Here is a 15,599-nt window from a genome sequence, read left to right on the forward strand (position 1 = left end):
TAACCTTTTCATTCCCAGCATTATTGTCATGAACCTCCTCCAGACTCTTTCCAATGCTAAGAAATCCTAACTTAACTGAGGTCATCATGCTCCAAATGTGGTCTGACCAATGACTTCCAATGCCTCATCACTTCATCCTTGCTTTTATCTTTTAGTCCTCTCAAAATAAAGGTTAACATTGTATTTGCCTTCCTTACGTCCAACTCAACCTGCAAAATTCCTGATGAAAGGTCTCGGCCCTAAACATCGACTGTACCCCTTCTTAGAGATGCTGCCTGGCCTGCTGCGTTCACCAGCAACTTTGATGTGTGTTGCTTGAATTCCCAGCATCTGCAGAATTCCTCGTGTTTACGCTGCAAAATTCCTTTCCACCTCAAATTTCTGAAGTCAGTTCAATGAAAATACTCCTTAACCTTTGACATTTCACTGATTACATCTCTGGAAGAAATCTAACTGCACAAATTTCACTCGGGTAAATCTATGCTGAATATAGGATTTTTTTCCCCATTTCATTTTATTTCTTACCTTGGCAACCATTAAGCTTTCTATTCTTGCCACTTCATTGATGTAATTATGTACTCTTGATTTGAAATCATCCTTTTCATGCAAAGCTTGTTCGAGTTCACTGCTGATTGCCTAAGATGAAGGTGTAGATTATTAATGAGATATAAACTGCTCAATGCAGAGACAAATTGTGCAAAATTATCAGTTATTCACTACTCCTAAAACCAGAACAAATATGTTTGAAATATTTTGAGAAACCCAGTTACTAATTGTTTCAAGTTTGAAGTTACACCGATTACAATATTGCTTCCAGCAAGACATTTCAAATGAAATTCTGAGTACCCTGGATCTATGCAAATACAAGCACAAAACCATTTGCTGCTATTGTATTTAAATGGTCAATGAAAATCCAAAAAGCTCAGCATTGCAATGGCACCTCCCAGGCCTTGTGTTTGTGAGTGATCTCTGATATGGTAAATTACCCAGGCTGGACTGCAATGAAACAGCATACATTCTGATGGGTCAAACTTAGCAGACTCCAACTATTCCAAGGAATTTTTATGGAGCTGAATATGTCTAAAGTAGGCATCCATGTACAAGGGAATTCAGATCATTATATTACATCATTGATAATCTTAAGAGTGATTAGTTTCCTCTCACTCATGAACACAATCCAATGTGTTGCTGAGTGTAATGATAGCAAGCATCACCACACTAAAGTCCACTAATTTATTTTATTACTATAGTTTCCCGTTTCCACCCCACCATCCACTGACATTGATAGCCTCCATCACGACAGGTTATTAAAAGGATGCTATTTTGATTTGAAGTCAAAAGCAGCACAAATGCTTTGCACATAACCGTGCTGAGTTAGGATAAAGTTTCAATAAATATTCAAGAGGAAATGAGAAGTTCAATACACCACTTCCCTCTAGAGAGACCAGTTTATTTAAACATCTCAAGCTGGGGGAAGGGGGCACTTAGGACTTTAAAGGTAACTTGAAGCCAACACAACCAACTCATCATACAGTACTGTGTAAAAGTCTTTGGCACCTGGTATTTTATAACATAAATTTTGTTTTAGATGTTTATATTTTGTCTTCTGCATTAGCATGTCAGTAGAAAGGCACAAGCTTTAGGTTTCCAAACATTAATTTTCTGAAATATTAAATATTACAGAGAAATGTTTGTATTCATTAAAGAAAGTAATATTATTAAGTAATAGCCCTGTGCATGATTAAACAAAGATAACAAATAGAATGCTAATGACCAATAACATGAGCTGAATGAACTGAACTGATTAACTGATACAGAAACAGACATTGAAGGAATGAAACTGGGCAAAGGACAACCAAACTAAATGGTGACCACGTGGAAGATGTGACAGTTTAACCTCCAAACATAGAGCTTTGACCAGCGGCCAATCAGCATTTGGGATTAATTATTAAGAGCAAATTAAAGGAAGGTGGGGCAAGTGCAGCAACCATCGACTGAGTTGACATAAAGTGGTGATCTTGAGGCTTCATCAAAGAGGGGCTTCACTCAGAGAAAGCAAAGGAAAGAAAAGCTCAGCTTTTTTCTTTCTCTTCTTTATATCTGCTCAGTTAGATAGAGATAACAAGCAGGATAGTGCAATGCTCCACTTGAGAGATGTGGGAAGGCAGGGAGGCCTCCAGTAACCCTCACCACTACAACTGCAAGAAAAGCATCCAGCTGCAGCTTCTAACAAACAGCGTTAAGGAATTAAGAGTTGGAACTGGATGAACTCTGGATCATTCAAAGGCTGAAGGGGTGACAGATAGGAAGGGGGAAGGGGGAAGGGGGAAAGGGGGAAGGGGGAAAGGGGGAAAGGGGGAAGGGGGAAAGGGGGAAGGGGGAAGGGGGAAGGGGGAAGGGGGAAGGGGGAAGGGGGAAGGGGGGGAGGGGGAAGGGGGGGAGGGGGAAGGGGGGAGGGGGAAGGGGGGAGGGGGGAGGGGGAAGGGGGGAGGGGGGGAGGGGGAAGGGGGGAGGGGGGAGGGGGAAGGGGGGAGGGGGGAGGGGAGGGGGGGGGGGGGAGGGGGAGGGGGGAGGGGGGAGGGGGAGGGGGGAGGGGGAAGGGGGAAGGGGGAAGGGGGAAGGGGGAAGGGGGAAGGGGTTAAGAAGCCAGTGCAGAGCATCCCTTTGGCCATCCCCCGGAACAACAGTTATATCACTTTGGATACCGTAAGGGGGGTGGGGGGGGGAGAGAATGACCTAACAGAGGAAAGTCACAGTGGTCTGGTCTCTGGCACTGAGTCTGCATCTGTGACTCAGACGGGAAGGGGGAAGAAGAGGCACACTGCGGTGATAGGGAATTCATTAGTTAGGGGAACAGACAGGAGCTTCCATGAGTGCGAATGAAATTCCCAGATGTATGTACCCTCCCAGCTGCCAGGATCCGAGATATCTTGGATCAAGTCCTCAGCATTCTTGTGGGAGGGTGAACAGCCTGAAATTGTAGTCCACGTAGGTACCAATGATATCGGTAGGCTGAGTGATGAGGTTTTGCACAGGGAGTTCAGGGAGCTAAGTACTAAGTTGAAGGGCAGTACTAAGTTACTGTGACATTTGCTAGTGAAGCTAGAACTAGGAAGACTATAGAGTTTAATACGTGGCTAAGGAGTTGGTGTAGGAGGGACGGCATAAGATTTTTGGATCATTGGTCTCTCTTCCAGGGAAGGTGGGACCTGTACAGAAGGGATGGTTTTCACCTCAACTGGTGGGGGAACGAACAGGTATGCATTGCTAGCCGGAGCGCGTCCGGCACCTCTAAGAAAAAAGCCGAAAGAAACAAGCTAATTAATTAAGTGCTGTCCAGGGTGATTTGAATATCTCAGAAACAGCTGATCTTGTGGGATTTTTATGCACAACAGACTCTGGAGTTTACACAGAATGGTGCCAAAAACAAAAAAAAATTCAGCAAGTGGCTGTTCTGTGAGCGAAAACATCTTGTTAAATCCACTCACTGGATTTTTTTGTTTTTGGCACCATTCTTTGTAAACCCCAGAGTCTGTTGTGCTTAAAAATCCCAGGAGATCAGCAGTTTCTGAGATACTCAAATCACCTGGGGCAGCACCTAATTAATTAGCTTGTTTATTTCAGCTTTTTTCTTAAAGAGGTGCCGGACACGCTCCAGCTAGCACTGCACCCCTGGGAACTAATATCCTAGCAGGAAGGTTTGTTAATGCTGCACAGTGGGGTTTAAACTGGAGTTGCAGGAGGATGGGAACCAGAGTGCCAGAACAGTTGGTGGAGAGATTATGGAGGCAGATGCTGGTAAGACTTCAGACAGTTAGGAATCAAAAGTTGAACATGGTGTGACAAAATTGATAAGGATGAATACAGGACTGAAGGTGTAGCTGAATGCGCACAGTATACAGAATAAGGTAGCTAAATCTGCAGTACAGTTGCAGCTTGGCAGAGTTGATGTTGAAGGCATCACAGAATCATGGCTGAAAGATATAGCTGGGAGCTTAATGCCTAAAGATGCACACTGTACTGAAAGGACAGGCAGGAAGGCAGAGGGGCGGCGTTGTTCTTTTGGTAAAAAAAAATGAAATCAAATCATTAGAAATAAGTGACACAGGGTCGGATGGTGTTGAATCATTGTGGATAGAGCTAAGGAACTGCAAGAGTAAAAAGATCCTGAAAGTTGTATACAGACCCCAAAACAGTAGGGAAGATGTGGTCTACAAATTACAATGAGAGACAGAAAATGCATGTCAAAAGGGCAATGTTACAATAGTCATAAGGGTTTTCAATATGCAGGTAGATTGGGAAAATCAGGTTGATGCTGGATTACAAGAGGGGCGCTGAGAACTGTTCCAGGTGTCAGGGGGCATGAAGTGTGTGAAGGTATTTAAGTCATCTGGACCAGCTGGTGTACACTCCAGAATTCTGAAAGAGGTGACTGAAGAGATTATGGAGGCATTAGTGATGATCTTTCAAGAATCACTAGATTCTGGAATGATTCCGGAAGACTGGAAAATTGCAAGAAGGGAGAGAGGCAAAGGAGAGGAAACTATAGGCCAGTTAGTCTGACCTCAGTGGTTGGGAAGATGTTGGAGTTGACTATTAAGGATGAGGTCTCAGGGTACTTGGAGGCACAAGATAAAATAGGCTGTAGTCAACATGGTTTCTTTAAGGGAAAACCTTGCCTGACAAATCTGTTGGAATTCTTTGAAGTAGTTACAAGCAGGACAGACAAAGGAGAATCAGTGGATATTGTGTACTTGAATTTTCAGAAGTCTTTTGACAAAGTGGCACATGAGGCTGCTTAACAAGCTATGAGCCCAAGGTATTGCAGGAAAGATTCTAGCATAGATAAAGCAGTGGCTGATTGGGAATAAAGGGAGCCTTTTCTGACTGGCTGACGGTGACTAGTGGTGTTCCACGGGGGTCTGTATTGGGACCATTCCTTTTACATTACATGTCAACAATTTGGATGATGGAATTGATGGCTTTGTTGTAAGTTTGCCGACGATATGAAGATAAGTGGAGAGGCAGATACGTTTGAGGATGTAGAGGTTACAAAAGGACTACAAATCAGAACGGGCAAAGGAATGGCAGATGGAATACATTGTCAGCAAATGTAAGGTCATGCACTTTGGTAGAAGAAATGAAAGGGTTGACTATTATCTAAATGGAGAGAAAATACAAAATACTGAGATGCCAAGGGACTTGGGAGTCCTTGTGCAGGATTCCCTAAAGGTTAATTTGCAGGTTGAGTCTGCGGTGAGGAAGGCAAATGCAACGTTAGCATTCATTTCAAGAGGACTAGAATATAAAAGCAAGGACATAATGTTGAAACTTTATAAATTTCTGCTGAGTCATCACTTTGGAGTATTATGAGCAGGCTTGGCCCGATATCTTAGAGATTTCAAAGGAGGTTCACGAAAATAATTCCAGGATAGAATGGCTTGTCATATAAAGAGCGTCTGATGGCTCTGGGCTTATATTAACTAGAATTCAGAAGAATGAGGGGTGACCTCATTGAAACCTATTGAATGGTGAAAGCTCTTGATAGAGTGAATGTTGAGAGGATGTTTCCTCTGGTGGGAGAGTCTAAGACCAGAGGACAAGGCCTCAAAATGAAGAGGTGTCCTTTAGAATGGAGATGAGAAGGAATTTCTTCAGCTAAAGTGTGGTGAATCTGTGGAATTCTTTGAAACAGGCAGCTGTGGAGGTCAAGTCTTTAAGTATATTTAAGTTGACGGATTCTTGATTTGTCAGGGCATGAAAGGATGTGGGGAAAAAGGAAGAGGTTGGGGCTGAGACGAAAATTGGATCAACCATGATGAAGTGGTGGAGCAGACTTGATGGGCCAGAGGATCTAATTCTGCTCTTATATCTTAAGATCCAATCACCAAATCTTACACCATGGCAAGAGTGACCATAGCAACAAGACACAAGGTGGTCATCCTGCATCAGCAAGTTCTCCCCCAAGCAGAAACTTCGCGGCAAACAGAAATTTAAACACGTAGTATTCCAAGCTCTTCTAAAGAAGCACAAAGAAATGGGCAAAGTTGAGGACTAGAAATGCAATGATCAGCCATTGAAACATAGTGCAGCACACAAGAGATACATCAAACTGATATCCCTTCTAAATTGGAAGAAATCCAGTGTGGTTGTCAGCACTGAACTCAGAGACCACTGGAACCCAAGTACAACCCTCTACAGTCCAGAGAAGTCTTGTCAGAAGTGGTATTCGTGGAATAGTTGCTCCCAAAAGTGATGCCTATGAAGTGGGAACAAAGTCTAGAGCCTCACCTACACAGAAAATAACAAGGACTGGGTACTCAACAATGGCAAGTGCTCTGAACTGATTATTCAAAAATGTGAATTTTTGGCTGAAACAGGAGGTAGCTTATCCGTAGAAGAACTGGAGAGCACTCTATGGATGAGTGCAGCCAGCTGTAAAGCATGGCAGAGGTTCCCTGCAGGTTTAGGGCTGTATTTCTGCAAATGGAGTTGGTGATCTGGTCAGAACTAATGGAATCCTCAATGCTGAGAAGAACAAGCAGATTCTCATCCATCACACAATACCATCAGGGAGGCATCTGATCGGTCCCAAATTCATTCTGAAGCTGGACAATGACCTCAAACACATGGCCAAGGTCATAAAGAACTATCTTCAGTGAAAAGAACAAGGAATTCTGCCACAGATGGTATGGCCTCCAAACAGCCCTAATCACAACATCAATGAGGCTGTGTAGGATTTCCTGGAGAGACAGAAGCAAGTGAGACAGCCAAAGTTTGTAGAAAAACTGTGGCAAGTTCCCCAGGATGCTTGGAACAACCTACCTGCTGATTTTCTTATGAAACTGCATGACAGTGTACCTCACAGAATTGATGCAGTTTTAAAGGTAAAGGGTGGTCACACCAAATATTGATTTTAGTATTTTTTGTTACTGTTCACTGCTCTTTATAGCAATTCATTTGATATTTATAAGTTTTTCAGTTCATTGTTTTTGAAAGTATCTTGGCTTTACACCATTTTTTTTACATATGCCCAAAACCTTTGCACAGTACTACACATATGTGAACAAACCTTTGTTATTTTCTTTTATATTTTTGGCTATTTCATCTCACCACGCTTATTGCTTTTTTAGTTGCATTCTTTCATGAGCCCCAGCTTTCCCTGCCCTTCACTATCTCATGAAACAATCCATGTTCTATGCTTACAATGATAATGCTCCCCAACTCTTTCTTTGCTACACTAACGTCTCTCACAAGGGCCTCAGCCTTTCCTGCCTTTTTGTCGGCTATGTTCAAGGCTAAGCTTTCCAACTCTTTCTATGCTACAATGACAACTGAATTGGTGTTGCTTCTTGCACAAGCGGAGGCTGCCAATTTTGCCTCCAACTTCCACCCTGTCCACAAAATTATCTGATCCATCTCCTGACATCTCTCCCCCCTCACTCAATCTCTCTGCCTCCATCTCCAGAAACAGACTATCCACTGACAACTTTTACAAACCTGCTGACTCTCTGTTACATTGACTACACCTCTTTCTGTCCCGTCACTTGGAAAAATGCTATTCTCTTTTCTCAGTTCCTTCATCTTTGCTACATCTGTTCTCAGGATGAGGTTTCCCATTCTAGAGCATCTGAGATCTCTTTTTTTTTAAAAAATAAAAAAAAGAACAGGTTTCCCTTTCACTGCCATCGATACTGTCCTCACCTGCATCTCCTTAATTTCCTTGCAAGTCTGTCAGGATCACCTATCATAAGTGGTTCTCCCAGTGAGGCATCCTCTACATAGGTGATACACAACGGAGCGGGGAACTGCCTCAAACACCTTCACTCTGTCTGCTGCAATAACCAAAATCTCCCGATGGCCACCCATTTCAATTCAACTTCCCATTCTCATGCCTGTCCATGGTCTCTTCTGCTGTCAGACTCAAGTAGGAGGAGCAACACCTCACATCTAGTTATAACCATGTAACAATTACAGGTCGGAAACAGGCCATCTCGGCCCTTCCAGTCCATGCTGAACGCTTACTCTCACCAAGTCCCGCAGACCTGCACTCAGCCCATAACCCTCCATTCCTTTCCTGTCCATACAGCTATCCAATTTTACTTTAAGTGACAATATCGAACCTGCCTCTACCACTTCTGCTGGAAGCTCGTTTCACACAGCTACCACTCGCTGAGTAAAGAAGTTCCCCTCATGTTACCCCTAAACTTTGCCCCCTCTCAACTCATGTTCTCTTGTTTGAATCTCTCCTACTCTCAATGGAAAAAGCCTATCCACGTCAACTCTATCCCCCTCATAATTTTAAATACCTCTATTAAGTCCCCCCTCAACCTTCTACGCTCCAAAGAATAAAGACCCAACTTGTTCAACCTTTCTCTGTAACTTAGGTGCTGAAATCCTGGTAACATTCTAGTAAATCTTCTTTGTACTCTATTTTGTTGACATCTTTCCTATAATTCGGTGACCAGAACTGTACACAATACTCCAAATTTGGCTTTACCAATGCCTTGTACAATTTTAACGTTACATCCCAACTCCTATACTCAATGCTCTGATTTATAAAGGCCAGCATACAAAAGCTTTCTTCATCACCCTATTCACATGAGATTCCACCTTCAGGGAACTACGCACCATTATTCCTAGATCCCTCTGTTCTACTGCATTCTTCAATGCCCTACCTTTACCATGTATGTCCTATTTTGATTAGTCCTACCAAAATGTAGCACCTCACATTTATCAGCATTAAATACCATCTGCCATCTTTCAGCCCACTCTTCTAACTGGCCCAAATCCCTCTGCAAGCTTTGAAAACCTACTTCATTATTCACAACACCACCTATCTTAGTATCATCTGCACACTTACTAATCCAATTTACCACTCTATTATCCAGATCATTGATGCATATGACAAACAACATTGGACCCAGTACAGATCCCTGAGGCACACCACTAGACACTGGCCTCCAATCTGACAGTTATCTACCAGTACTCTTTGGCATCATCTCCCATCCAGCCACTGTTCAATCCATTTTACTACTTCAATATTAATACCTAACGATTGAACCTTCCTAACTAACCTTCCATGTGGAACCTTGTCAAAGGCCTTACTGAAGTCCATATAGACAACATCCACTGCTTTACCCTCGTCAACTTTCCTAGTAACCTCATCAAAAAATTCAATAAGATTTGTCAAACATGACCTTCCACGCACAAATCCATGTTGACTGTTCCTAATCAGACCCTGTCTATCCAGATAATTATATATACCATCTCTAAGAATACTTTCCATCAATTTACCCACCACTGATGTCAAACTCACAGACCGATAATTGCTAGGTTTACTCTTTGAACATCTTTTAAACAATGGAACAACATGAGCAATACGCCAATCCTCCGGCACCATTCCCGTTTCCAACGACATTTGAAATATTTCTGTCAGAGCCCCTGCTATTTCTACACTAATTGCCCTCAAGGTCCTTGGGAATATCCTGTCAGGACCCGGAGATTTATCCACTTTTATATTCCTTACAAGCACTAGTACTTCCTCCTCTTTAATCATCATAGTTTCCATAACTTCCCTACCTGTTTCCCTTACCTTACACAATTCAATTTCCTTCTCCTTAGTGAATACCGAAGAAAAGAAATTGTTCAAAATCTCCCCCCTCTCTTTTGGTTCCACACATAGCTGTCCATTCTGATTCTCTAAGGGACCAATTTTATCCCTCACTATCCTTTTGCCATATAACTGTAGAAACCCTTTGGATTTATTTTCACCTTACTAGTTTGCCTCCAATCCGATGACATTGGTATTGATTTCTCTAACTTCAGGAATGACTCCTCTCTTTCTATTACCCCCTCCCAGCTTCTCTCTTTTTTTCCATCCTCCATTTTGGTTACACTTTTGTTCTCCCTCTCTTTTCTCCTCCTTCCCTGCCCCTCACCTCCCTCCCTTTCTTCCATGGTGCCCTATCTCTCCTAGTAGATTTCTTCTTCTTCAATCCTTTATCCCTTCCACCTATCACTTCTCAGCTTTTTACATTATTCCCCCTCTCCTCCCACCTAGTCTCTCCCATCCCCCACCAGCTTATACTCTCCCACCTTATCCTGGCTGCTGCACCCTTCATTCCAAGTCCTGATGAAGGGTCTTGGCCCAAAATGTCAACTGTTTATTTCCCTCCATAGGTGCTGCCAAGTCTGCTGAGTTCCTCCAGCATTTTATGCTTTAGTCGCCTTCTGTCGATTTTTAAAAGCTCCCAACCTTCTAGCCTCCCAATAAATTTTGCAAAATTGTATGCCCCTTCTTTTCCTTTTATGCTGTCGCTGACCTCAAATCTAGATTTGCCTTTTCCCTTGAAAAAAAAATCTGTTCTTCATTCTACAAATTTCTTAGGTTCCAGCAGCAACCTGATATTCCCAGTCTACCAGCATACTAAAGTCCCATATGACCACTATTATATTGTCATTCTTACATAACGCTTTTAAATCTCAGTTGTAGTTTGCACCCCATGTCTATTTAGTTTTCCAAATATGCTAAATCTATTGAGTGTTTTAAATTTCAATTCAGTTTACCTGATTTTCTCTTGTCATTTGAGCCAAGTCATCTTGCAAGCAATGATTCTCTTTGAAAGCATTATCTCGAGATTGTTCGATTTGCTCCAGTTCCTTACGACTGGAATCAAGCTGACGACGTAAGGAATTTATTTCCCGATCTCGGTTACTCAGAGTGTTGTTCAAAAGACTATTAAAAAATGAAGATTTTTTTTGGAAAGGAAATACATTCTATACAGAGGAAGAAGAACAAGTCTGTATAGCAATTCTGTTGTTTTAATTGTTGTACTTACTCTAGTGCAGATTCCAGTTCAGTGACAGTAATCTTCATATTAGTTAAGGCCTTTTCCTATAAAAGAGAAAAAAAGCAGAAATATAATTTCTATAGCAATGGAAGTCAAGATGACCTATTACTATATCAGTACTGTTCAAATTCACTTAACCTTTGGACTGCATAAAAGCACAAAATGTTCGTTTTGTTTCTTTATTCCATTCTTACAACTTCACTATTGGAGTAGGAGAGATATACATAATAATATTAATGGATTATACCTAATATGAGGATTTGAAGTGAAAATGGTTTGTGGACTAATTGTACCACTATTTTTTAAAAGAAAGGGAATAAATATTCTAAGTGCTTTATATTTGCCGATGGAATTAAGATTTCACACTCCCCAGTTGTACTAGCTTTTTAATAGAGTAATATAAAGGAATCTAAAGCCTAGCTCTATTCCTATGTCCTTCATTCAAGTGTAAGGATTTTGTACTGTTATGAGATGCTTATGTAGAGAGTAGTTGATACATTAAAGACAAAGACAACATTTAAATATATTATTGAAACACATATGGATTTCCCAAAGCAGTATTAATGATTATTTCAATTTATTTTCCCTAGAGAATTTTATCAAGTGGCAATAGATTATGTATTTTTGGGAGTGGCAGTATAGGGAAAATTGATTTGTAAATGAGAACACTGAGGTATGATTTGAGTTGTGGATGTGCACATTATTCTTGTTTTAATCATTTCCGTAAGTACACAGCTCAGAAAATTCTACAAAGTTACAAGCAAGAATGGGCAAGTTTCAGATTTCTGGAGCCCATTGGTAAACCTATCACACAACCATGCACCTGAATGGTCGAGTAACTGCTCAGATCACATCTCTCCTCTACTTCACTAATTACTTGACCAGAATTTTCATTTCAACTACTAATTTGGTTTTATATTAACAGCCAGACGGTATGGAATGGGACATTGTACTCTAATAAAGATTAAACTCCCTTCTTACACACACACAAAATGCTGTAGGAACTCAGCACATCTACGGAAAAGAGTAAACAGTCGAATTTTTGGGCTGTTTACTCTTTTTCACAGATGCTGCTTGGCTGGCTGATTTTCTCCAGCATTTTGTGTATTGCTTGGATTTCCAGCACCTGCAGATTTTCTCATTTGTGATTAAACTCCCTTGTTCAGGAATAGTTCACTTTGTTTTATCAGATATCTGCAACTTCCTCTTCCATTGGGTCATTATTCATCAGAGACTATGAATGTATTTGTAAGAGACAAAGGAGGACATTTAATCATGGATATTTTCAAAATGTCTTCAAGGAAAGACAGATGTAGAGTCCTATACCACTGTTCATAGATGTGTGTTGCCCAGAAATATCTTACAGTAAATGATGTAATCTTAAAGTTTAGTCATAATTGTAACGTGGAAAAATGTGACAACCAATATGTACTCAGCAGACTTCCAAATATATATGATAATGAATTGAAAAAACTTTTTTCTTTAAACATTGCTAATCCAGAGATAAATTTTCAGGGTGCAACTAATAGCCCTTGTTCTTCTTTAAAATAGTACGAGGAAAAATTTTATAGGGCAGTATGGATCTCAGAATAACATTGTGTTTTCAAAAAAATAGTACTGTGAAAAGAGTATTCTCTCAATTTTCCAATGGGAGCGTCAACTGAGACCTTTATACTCTATAAACTTGAGCAAAAGTGTTATCACTGTCATGTGTGACACCAAGCAGAGCTACCGGATGGATGATGCTACTGAGAGAGGTAACAGAAGAAAATGGAGAAACATTCAAAATGCTAATAAGAGAGAAGAGAGAGATTAACGAGAAAGAAACACAATTCAGATATTGACAGACCGTTTGCTTTGAACCTGAACTGTTTGAAGTTTGATGGACAGGTGATACCCCAGCAGGGGGATAAAAAGAGCAGGTCTGCTAAGGCACGACATGCCACGAGACCCTGGAAAGAGCAGTGTGCCCCCACAAGTTGATAGGAGTTTGGAGGGCCGGTTCGCGGGAATTGGTCAGAGGCTCACAGGGTGTAAAGGTACGATCAGTGGGAACCTGGGGTGTGTGTCCGCCCTTGCCTGGGTGCTGGGTTCATCGCAGAAGAACGATCGTATCCGGAATGGAGGGGTCACAGTCAGTGATCGCAGCGGGATCAGAAGAAATCAAAAGGTCTGCCTGAAACCAACTGCATCTCTCACTCTCTCCCCCCAACAGTACAACAGCAGCGATTACTTTGAACTGCACTAAACTGAACTCTGCTTCACGTAAGACTGATCATTTTACCCCGAGACTGCGATAGAGGTTGGTTGATTCCTATTACCCTATTTCTGTGTATATGTGTGTATTATCATTGCTAACCTGTTACATTTATATCCTTGCGGTTAGTGTACTTATTTCTTTAACAAAACTTTATTAGTTCCTAATAATCACAGACTCCAACGAGCGTTCCATTTCTGCTGGTTTGGCAACCCAGTTACAGGGTACGTAACGCAAGTGGGGATCTCGTCCAGGAGTGTGAATGCCAAAATTGGGACTGGGTAAATTGATTGGGTTAAAATTCCCGAAAGAAAAAAAAGAAGGCAAACAGCAGAAATGGAGATTGAGTAATTTCTAAAGGCGCCAACCTTGGAGGCATTAGAAGATGCCAGGAAATCAGAATTGGCAACTGTTGCAAAATGGCTGAATCTTTTTAAGGGGAAGCTGACAATGAGGAAAGCGGAGATGCACAGTTATCATTGAGCGTTATGTATCTAAAGGTGCGTTTCCCCACGGGGAGCTGGAGGTGATGTCCATGAGCAAACCTGGTGGAGAGGCAGTGCAGCTGCAGATGGCAAAACTAAGACTCGAGCATGAGTTCCGAGTACAGCAGCTAGAACGGGAAGAGAGAGAGAAGCAGAAGGAAAGGGAGTTTGAGCTGGAGAAGTTAAGGATGACGCTAGAGAGGGGCCAAATGCCGAACCAAGGTGGAGGGTTCAAGGTGACCCAGGAGGTTAGGTTGGTTCCCCCATTTGAGGAGGCCGATGTTGATCGGTACTTTCTACATTTTGAAAAAGTCGCTGCAAGTCAGGACTGGCCGAGGGATAAGTGGGCTGTTTTGCTTCAGAGCGTACTTAAGGGGAAGGCTCAACAAGCTTACTCAGCATTGTCAGCAGAAGATGCCCAAAGGTATGATGTGGTGAAAAAGGCTATACTCAGGATTTATGAGTTGGTCCCGGAGGCATACCGGCAAAGGTTCCGGAATGTGAGGAAGCAGTGGGGCCGCACGTATTTAGAGTTTGCCCGTGAGATGCAGATGTATTGTGAGCGTTGGTGCGCCTCGAAAGGGGTCAGTGGGAATTATGACAGACTGCTACAGCTAATACTGATTGAGCATTTTAAAAGTTGTGTCCCTGAAGGTATGAGGCCCTATCTAGATGAGAAAGAGGCAGAAACCTTAGCCGCAACTGCCAAGTTAGCAGATGAGTATGCGTTAACACGCAAAGCAAAGTTTACCCCGAGTAAGAGCTACCAGAAGGGTAGTCGAGAGGGCAGAGAAAGTCCACCGGAAAAGCCAGAAAGTAAGCCGGGGACTAGTGAGAAGTGTATGGAAGACCGGGAGCAGTTTAGTAGGAACTCTTCTGGGGTCGTATGCTATAATTGTGGGAAAGCCGGTCACATTGCGTCCACGTGTTTTGCCCCAAAGAAGGAGACGGGGAAAGGAAGAACAAAGACTCCGACTGGCTGTATTGAGCCGGCAAACAAACCGCTAGGGGAGAAGAGGTCTGATAGAGTTCAGCAAGGGCGCGAGAAGTGTATTTCGGCTGGATTGGTGTCGGTGAAGGAGGGGTCAACCCCAGTTCCAGTACGCATCTGGAGAGACAATGGGGCTTGTCAGTCATTGGTCTTAAGGAGGGTGTTAGACTTTAGTGCAGAGACCGAGACTGGGGAGGTCAGTGTGATAAAAGGCATTGGGAAAGGGACTGAAGCAGTACCTTTGCACCAGATACACCTAAAAAGTGACTTGGTCTCCGGACCGGTCACGATAAGGGTGAGGCCCGAATTACCGATGGAAGACGTGGAGGTCTTACTCGGTAACGACCTCGCTGGCGGAGAGGTGTACCCAGCAGTAAAACTGACAAGCCAGCCTGCCAGCATTGAGGCCCCGCCCATGGACTCACAGGTTTATCCCGTTTGCGCAGTGACTCAGCACATGTCGAGAAAGGCTGCCGAAGCGAATGTAGATTTAGCTGAGATGTTTTTACCAGCCTTGTACCAGGAGGGGTTAGAAAGTGAGAAGAAGGAGCATAGTGGAGCAGAAGGAAGTGAGGGAGTTGAGGTAGATTTAACATTAGCGAGGAAGGAATTTATACAGGCACAGGAATGAGACGAGGAGCTGATGGTTTTGACGGAGACAACTCTCTCCGAAGCAGAAATAAAAAGGGAACCAGTGGGCTATTATGTGAAGGAGGGAGTACTGATGAAGAAATGGAGACCAAGTACCATGCCCGCAGATGAGGAGTGGGGGGTGGTACACCAGGTGGTAGTGCCGAAAATTTATAGGGACGACATTTTTAACCTGGCCCACAAGATACCCCTCGGTGGACATTTCGGGGTGAGGAAAACAGTCGATAGAATTATGAAAGAGTTTTACTGGCCGAACATGAGGAAGGATATTATTGAGTATTGTAGACGTAAGCCCACACAGTTAATACATATTAATATGTTAAAAGCTTACCACGATAAGAAAGCAATTCTAGTTAGTGTTA

General features: G+C 42.5%; 1 protein-coding gene across 5 annotated transcripts in view; it reads right to left on the bottom strand.

Moving 5' to 3' along the window:
• cep135 (centrosomal protein 135) overlaps positions 1-15,599 on the bottom strand; it is a 134,199-nt gene that overhangs the window by 26,171 nt on the left and 92,429 nt on the right. For all 5 annotated transcript variants that reach the window (XM_063043105.1, XM_063043103.1, XM_063043104.1 and 2 more), the window contains 3 exons: positions 10,842-10,897; positions 10,570-10,738; positions 526-636 (listed from right to left, as the gene is read on the bottom strand). In XM_063043105.1, coding sequence (XP_062899175.1) covers positions 526-636; positions 10,570-10,738; positions 10,842-10,897 — 336 coding nt within the window. The remainder of the gene's footprint in view (positions 1-525; positions 637-10,569; positions 10,739-10,841; positions 10,898-15,599) is intronic.

This window comes from Mobula hypostoma, chromosome 3 (genome assembly GCF_963921235.1).
Source record: "Mobula hypostoma chromosome 3, sMobHyp1.1, whole genome shotgun sequence".
Classification (NCBI taxonomy): domain Eukaryota; kingdom Metazoa; phylum Chordata; class Chondrichthyes; order Myliobatiformes; family Myliobatidae; genus Mobula; species Mobula hypostoma.